Raw genomic sequence first — 8,054 nt, 5'->3', positions numbered from 1 at the left:
TGAAAAGCTGAAACTTCACTGTAGTGACCAATGTAACTTTTCAAAGAAATTTGGTTTTATAAATGGTACACCATGTAATTATATATTAATAAGTGACATGATTTATAACCTAGATTGGTACATGTGCAACGAAAAGGATAAAGAAGGTTTCTATAACATAACCGTCAAGCTTATGACCGTGATAGGGGTCACTGGATAGCTTGATGAGTATGAAAATTATGTTAATCATATACCATGGCCTTCGCATGTATCCATCTTAACCTAACGGAACACCTATAGGAAATTTTGGGGCGACGTGAGCTTTGAGGCAGCACTCTCCATCAACATCAACACATTAATGAGGGAGGGGTAAAAACTCTCGCGATGGGGTTAAGATCTCGCGAGAGGCTTCCTCCGAGTGTGAATACAAGACTAATCGTGTTTTGTCGGCTGTATACACCTTCCCCGCTAAGCACAGGTGAGGCTACGCAGCTGCCAACGTTTATAATAAAACGTGCTTTGGTTTACTGCCTGTCTTAATAGTGCACTGACAAGCTGGTTTACATGGCAAAGAGACGCGCAGACGACACTTTATTGCACCACTCTCCATCTAAAAGGTCTTACCACTCACTCTGCGGTATCGACATGCAGTTGGAAAGCATGGTGGCTCCTAAGAGCCCGCCATCCCTGCTGGCTTTGTTGGGCACCCGCTGCAGAAAGCGGCCGTATTACTTTGAAGACCCAGCGCAGCAGCAGCAACAACAAGAAGAAGCCCCCATTTATCGCAAGACCTTAAACTGCTGCGACACAAGGAAGCATGCGGCTGATGTTTTCCCTGTGCCAACTTCTGGAAGTTTCCAGGACCGTCGCAGCACCATTAAATCCCCAAACTCCAAGAAACGACTCAGAGAAGACTCCGTGGGTTCAGAGACTGCGTCCAAAGCGAAGGATGATGTAAGTTATTTATAATAAAGTATTCTGCAGCAAGTCTGCACTGATGATAGCGGAGCTGCTCTGAGAAAATGCAATGGCAGTAAACGTCCACTAGATGTCACCCTTTATCAAACATTGTGTAGCTTTCTTTCGCCCCAACTGTAATTGTCAATACCTGGGCAGATTTTATCAGGTTTGATTCTATCCCTGCAGCTACATGCAGATTATAACGTTACTATTATAGCTACTTTGTACATTTTTCACATTTTCTCCCTGTCATCACTTTCAGGCTGGCGCAGAGAGCACTACTGAAGACTGCAAATATAACTCATTCCAGTACTGGAGGGTCCCTCTGCCTGAACTTGATCTCTCACTGCTAGACGATGCCAATGCCCAGTCCAAAACAAAAGACAAGTCAAAGGTCAAAAACTCCTCAGATGCCATGGAGACCTGAAAGTGAAAGGTGCAGCAAGTTTGTTATGGTCTGTCATGACTTCAGCTGGCAAATGTGATGCTTTTCAGCAGATGAACACATCAGAAGCACATTAGCAACACTTGAGGTTGCACAAAATAATTAATTCAGGCCAAGGTAGCCCTGTCAGATGGATAGTGAGACAGGCCTGTGTTGGTGCATTCACTCACAGTAGGCAAACTAACAATATCTGCCCTGCAGTAATACAGTTGTTACAGTGGTGACCAAAATATGGTGATTTTCTTTTTTTGCAAAATCATGGAAAATCAATCCATCCATTTCCAAGTTGTAGCTTGTTTATTAATCCAAGTGTTCTATTTAAAATAACATCCACATTGAAAATATCTTTATGTGAACAGTATTTCATGTTTCTTGTGTTTGACTGGATTTTGTTTTGTGCATAAGCTCTACCTTGTAAACCCAACATAAACCCAAACTTGTGTAATGCTACCTACTGCGATGAGGTAGGAGCAGGGTCTACACAATACATTTAGAACAATAACAATATTTCCCCAAGATTTTGTGACTGAGTTGCAGATGTTGTGGGAGGTAAGACATTTTTTAAATGCACCTTGTTAATGTTCAGTGTATGTTCTCGTATTACATGTTACTGATGCACTTGGTTGCCGATCAGAGCTGATTGTTACAGTCACTTGTTTTTATTGGCAATAAAAGTTTCTTAAACTTTATGTGCTCTTTACTGTTTTTATTTTAGTTTACTTTAAAATGCACTTAGTGTTATTCATTTGTTTTTATAAATGTTATGTACTCTTCAGGAGTCCCACTCCAAAAATGTGTTTTGTGACCTTCACTGTGCCGAATGTTGTAAATATTAAGATACAACCAGAATACTGTTTTCTAGTAAGAAACTTACACCATTTAAATGTGGAAACTTGACTCTTGTGTCCAGCTGTTAAACTTCTGAAATCAACAATATTTTCGTAGGCTCTGGATTTTTACAAGAGGGAGAGGGAAGAGATCTAAGTTTAGTTTATCAAGTTTCCGATATGGTCTTTTTTCTTGGGCCAACTATAATTCCAAGTAGTGTATTGTTATAGACCTAAAACATGTCTGGGGGATCTTTTTAAATATTTTTTTGCTTCATGAAGCCAAATAAGTTAAAGCATACAGGAGAGTAACAGCACACACAAGTAAAAGCATGGGCCAGTAAAGCCAGGTAAAACTGGGCTCAGCCTGGCACACTGACCTGTCATCAGGGGACGCTTATTTCCCGCATCTTCAACCTGTCATTTTACTATTTTCTCGGTCTTAATTATTCAAAAATGACTAAAACGGGTTTTCTTCGTAGCTGTAGAGATCATAGGCATGAATGAGGTGATATAACAACTTTCACCAAGTTTCCTTAAGAGCTACCTGGCAGATGAGATTACCTTGGACACAGATGGCAGAGTGAGGTGGATGGGAACGTAGGGAGACAATAGTTGAGAAAGAGACTGTTTAACATAATGTAAAGTCTCTGATATTCTGTTTAAATAATGATTTGATTTAATTTAAGAAATTGATAATATATCTTTAACTTTAACACAAGATGGTTTGCGGCAAGTGTTCTCCAATCTTTGGTAGCTAACTTTCATGCGACTAGCAGGAAGCTGTAGTTTGACTGACAAGCTAAGCTAACAGTTAGCACGTATGGAAATCTCAGCATTGTTAGGACAGTTGTTTGAGCAACATATCAAAATACGCCATAGTTAGGTAATGCAGGCTAATTTGACCTTTTCCTAGCTATTACATTAATTAATGAAAATGAACTAGCTTGCGGATAGTTTAATTTAACTATTAAAAATATTGTGATAGATATTACTTTGTATTATCGTTTTCTCTTAAATTAGGGGTAACATCACCTTTCTCACATTTCATAGAGATTCACAGGAGATTACCCCTACAGAAAGATGTTATTGTCATCAGTTGTAGTTTTGTGCACTGACAACAGTATCTACAGTGAGTTGTAACACTTATTTTATTTACACTTTATCAAATGATATTAGTCAGTAGTTTAACCCCTGAGTAGAACACATATTAGCCTGTTATAGTTCAAATAAAATGATAAATTAATAAATATAGGATTGTTTGATGTACGCTTTTATGAAATAAAACTATTCCTTCATGTGTTAGCAAGTGCTCTGACCATTTAATTGCTTTTTGTGTGTGTGCATGTGTGTGTGCGTGTGTGCGTGGGAGGGGGCTGAGTAACAGACATCAGTTGATTCTTTTCACTGAGTTACTGTTCCTTATTATCTCTCTTACCTACCAGATACCATCACTACATTTTTTCCCAGGACCGGGATGGGGGACTTATAGTCACACTCCTACCATTGTAAGCAAAGTGTGTTTGGAGGAGGGGGGATCATGAACTCCTCAAGGCTTCTTGGAACGGCTCTCCCTGCCCTTTGGACCAGCGGTTGATAAAGGGCCACTCGGTTCTTGTCAGGAGTGTAATGATGAAGTGGTGGGATTAAACTCATACGTGTAACACAAGTTTTAAACCGAAGTTTCCCTCCAGCCATGGTAAGTAGTGTGTAACTAATACTTTTATTCACAGCAATGGCTAGCTTTGTTTCCAGTGAGTGTAAAACTAGGTTAGGTATTTATGACCTGCCGCTATTTATTAGCTTATCAGCTGCCAATGGTAACTGTCAGTAAAACATGTGTATTTGACTTTCAACACTGTCTCTAATATTCTCTTAATGATATATTCTTTCTACAGTATACTGTTTACATGTATACATAGGAAAAAGGCCTGAACTGGCTAACGACTTTATGGCAACTTTTTTTTTTTTGTCACCATTTTTTAATTTTTATTTCATTTTACAAGTGGAGGATACACATGCAACCAGATAGTACACTTACAACAAGAATAAATAATATAATTAATAAAGTAAAAATTAAACAATGGTAGGCTAAACTTAATTCATTTGGCCATTGTGTAGAATCGGTGCCTATTGCGTCCCCAATAAAATCACCACAACAACAAATAAATATGTAATTTGACAATATAACATTACTATGTCTCCTCTCTTCAATACAGCATCAAATTAAAGTTCATGAGTATAATGATTATAGTGATGAGATGAGGTTTTTGGCCTGTCCATGGTCATGAATATTCTACTTCAGCAGTATTATATTTGTAAAATGCAGACAAAATATTAAAACTCTCACAGTTACATATTGTTTTAAGTATAATCTTATTGTTAAATAAGATCATTATTGTTGGTGTCAATATCCATTTTTAAAAATCTACATCAATTTATTGGTATCCCATGATTTTATGTTACGTCACCAAAAAACCCTTCTAAAATAATGGTAGCCTATCTGGCAGAAGTGACATAATTCACAGGAAGATTCAGCATTTCTGAACCAGGAGGTCAGCAGTAAGTACATTTCTTTCATGTTTGATATTTTATGTCTCTGGTATGAGGTGTGACCAGGTGGACAAGCATACAATGTCAATACTGTTACAATTTTTAACACATGAATCCAAACAATCATTTATCATTTTATCTCTCTTAATACAATCAATATCTACAAGTAATTTTTCAAAGTACATAGTGTATGCTTTTGTCACTTCGACCTTTTAGCTAGCAATGAGCAAATTAGCTTGAAATGTTCAACTCTGGTACTGTTAACCCTGTTACTTTTCCAGAGAAACAGTTTGTGACATGTGAGTAATAGGGATCATCCCTATTACTCACATGTCATGAATATTAGCTGAACTATGTCATCCCGGATCACATAGTTCAGCTAATATTCATGTCATTCAGTGAGGTAACTTGTGAGCATGGGCTACATTTTTAGTTAGATTATCATGCATTCTGTAGGTATATAAAGTAACACAGTGATATTACTGAGCTTATTTCCTTATTTGTTAAGTTTTAATATCATTGTTGTGACAATTTTGTATTTACACTACAGTACACTTTTACAGATGTAAATGGTGTAGCGGAAAAGCAAAAGTGCTATCTCGCTCACATGCAATCCAAACAGTCCAACAAGTCAAAGGGCAATAAATGCAAAGTATATGTATATGTTCATAGAAGACCTAAGGCATAATGTGCTGACAGCTAGCTTATATCAGTGTAATTTAACCTGTATATTCCAGGGCCCTGCTCTATAAAGCAGGATTACCAAATAAACCAGGCTTATTTTGTCAGTCTAGCTCATTTTCCGGTTCCATAAAGCAAGCTCAGCATAGTTCAAGCTCAGTTACCACAGCAACTTATGCTGGCAAACTAACCTGGTCTGGACCAGGCTAATTGTCAGGTTTAGCTTGAGTTGCTGCTTAGCCATGACACTGACCTGAAATAAATTATTTACTGTATATACTCATGTATAGTATTTAAATATATGTGTAGGCCTACAGTGGGGTAAATAAGTATTGAACGTGACAACATTTCTTTCAGTAAATATATTTCCAAATATATTTTACTCAAATGAAATTTTCACCAGACTTTGGTATTAACTCAAGATATACACACATATAGAGAAATCAAAACATTAAAGTCCACAAATAAAGTTATGTTTAATGAAGTGGAATGACACAGGAAAAGTTAATATCAGCTGGGTTAGTACATATTGATGAGCTACAAAAAGGTTTTTTGTTACCAAGGTGAAACATCTCATGATGGGTAAAAACTGGTTACAGATGTATTTCAAAATTGGTCAAATGGGTCAAATTTGACCCTGAACAGTATATAAGGGTTAAAGTAACATTTGGACAAACCTATGAAATACTGGGAGCATCCCATCATAGCATGATTGAAGCTTGAAGCTATCATTACAAACAAAGGATTCTCCACTAAGTATTAACTACATTTAGCGTGTTCAATACTTTTTTCCACTTTATTACACATAACTTTATTTATAGACTTTAATGTTTTGATTTCTTTATATGTGTGGATTTCATGGGTTAATACCAAAGTCTGGTGAGAATTTCATGTGAATATTCTCATTGGAAATATATTTACCGAAAAAAAAATCAAAATACAGCCAGAAGACTTTTTTCAAGTATGAAACTTAAACAATTTTGATGTGGAAACTTGACTCTTGTGTCCAGTTGTTAAACTTCTTGATTTTTACAAGAGGGAGTGGGAAGAGATCTAAGTTGAGTTTAACAAGTTTCTGATATGGTCTTTTTTCTTGGGACAATTATTATTCCAAGTAGTGTATTGTTATAGACCTAAAACATGTCTGGGGGATCTTTAAATATTTTTTGATTCATGAAGCCAAATAAGTTAAAGCAGACAGGGAAAAACACTTCACAGGAGAATAACAGCACACACAAGTAAAAGCATGGGCCAGTAAAGCCAGGTAAAACTGGGCTCAGCCTGGCACACTGACCTGTCATCAGGGGACGCTTATTTCCCGCATCTTCAACCTATATCATTTTACTATTATTACTATTTTCTCGGTCTTAATTATTCAAAAATGACTAAAACGGGTTTTCTTCGTAGCTGTAGAGATCATAGGCATGAATGAGGTGATATAACAACTTTCAACGAGTTTCCTTAAGACCTGGCAGATGAGCGATCACCTAGGAGACAGATGGCAGAGTGAGGTGGATGGGAACGTAGAGAGACAATAGTTGAGAAAGAGACTGTTTAACATAATGTAAAGTCTCTGATATTCTGTTTAAATAATGTTTTGATTTAAGAAATTGATAATATATCTTTAACTTTAACACAAGATGGTTTGCAGCAGTTTGTCTCCAATCTTTGGTAGCTAACTGATTCGTGAAGCTAGCTGGAAGCTGTAGTTTGACTGACAAGCTAAGCTAACAGTTAGCACGTATTGAAATCTCAGCATTGTTAGGACAGTTGTTTGAGCAACATATCAAAATATGCCATAGTTAGGTAATGCAGGCTAATTTGACGTTTTCCTAGCTATTACATTAATGAATGAAAAGGAACTAGCTTGTGGATAGTTTAATTTAACTATTACAAATATTGTGAGAGTGATATTACTTTGTATTATTCTTTTCTTTTATAAATTAGTAGACGGGAAAAAAAACTACAAAATGCATTCAATACTTATTTCCCCCACTATATACACACACAACCCACATATGTGTTCATGATATCTCACATTGAGACATTGACGCATATGCTTAGTGAATCTTAATTACCCTGACACAATAATAGCCTCAAAAATATTGAACAACTGCAAAAATATTTGGACAGGAAATGTAATATATAAATCCATATGCCATTAACTGCTGTAGATAAAGATGTGCAATGTACACAGTAGAATATCTGTCCTATCATGTCTGTTGCTCTGGGTCAATTCTCTCATATTGTGTATTTACATTTTGTGAAACTTGTATATATTTTGAATTATATATATAGAGCCCAGGATCTTGAAGGTGGTGCTTTATTTGATTGATGTTTCGTTGTTAGCAATGTTGTGCTACCAAAATTGCAACAACAGGACATGATAAATTAGTGAGGTTTACTGTCTATAAAGAGATATGTATAATAAAAACACTGAGAGTAACTTAACTGCAGAGTTCTGTTTAGTGTTTACACAATCTGACCCAGGGAGGGAGCACACCGACTCCAAACTATGTGTACTAATCTCAGGAAGGGGATGTGTGCATGTTTCCTACCAACAATACTCTACTCACTGAGGCCATTGTTAAATCTGGCTGAGAAACGGA

At 36.6% G+C, this 8,054-nt stretch overlaps 1 protein-coding gene across 1 annotated transcript; it reads left to right on the top strand.

Annotated features, from left to right (window-relative positions):
* Positions 1-405: 405 nt before the first annotated feature.
* On the top strand, positions 406-1,799 carry wu:fa19b12 (uncharacterized protein LOC560551 homolog). Its single transcript, XM_053325929.1, has 3 exons — positions 406-457; positions 597-933; positions 1,202-1,799. The coding sequence occupies exons 2-3, from the start codon at positions 625-627 to the stop codon at positions 1,364-1,366; spliced, it is 474 nt and encodes a 157-aa protein (XP_053181904.1). The 5' UTR covers positions 406-457; positions 597-624; the 3' UTR covers positions 1,367-1,799.
* The last annotated feature ends 6,255 nt before the right edge of the window (positions 1,800-8,054 follow it).

The sequence above is a fragment of the Scomber japonicus genome, chromosome 9, assembly GCF_027409825.1.
Source record: "Scomber japonicus isolate fScoJap1 chromosome 9, fScoJap1.pri, whole genome shotgun sequence".
Lineage (NCBI taxonomy): Eukaryota > Metazoa > Chordata > Actinopteri > Scombriformes > Scombridae > Scomber > Scomber japonicus.
Note: the sequence above shows the minus strand (reverse complement) of the source record. Positions and strands in the feature narration are given on the sequence as shown.

What these genes read in the sequence shown, in the direction of transcription:
- wu:fa19b12 (XM_053325929.1), top strand. Translation starts at nt 625, where the DNA reads ATGCAGTTGGAAAGCATGGTGGCTCCTAAGAGCCCGCCATCCCTGCTG. An exon ending in CGTCCAAAGCGAAGGATGAT is followed by an intron (nt 934 to 1,201) that starts GTAAGTTATTTA and finishes CATCACTTTCAG; the next exon opens with GCTGGCGCAGAGAGCACTAC.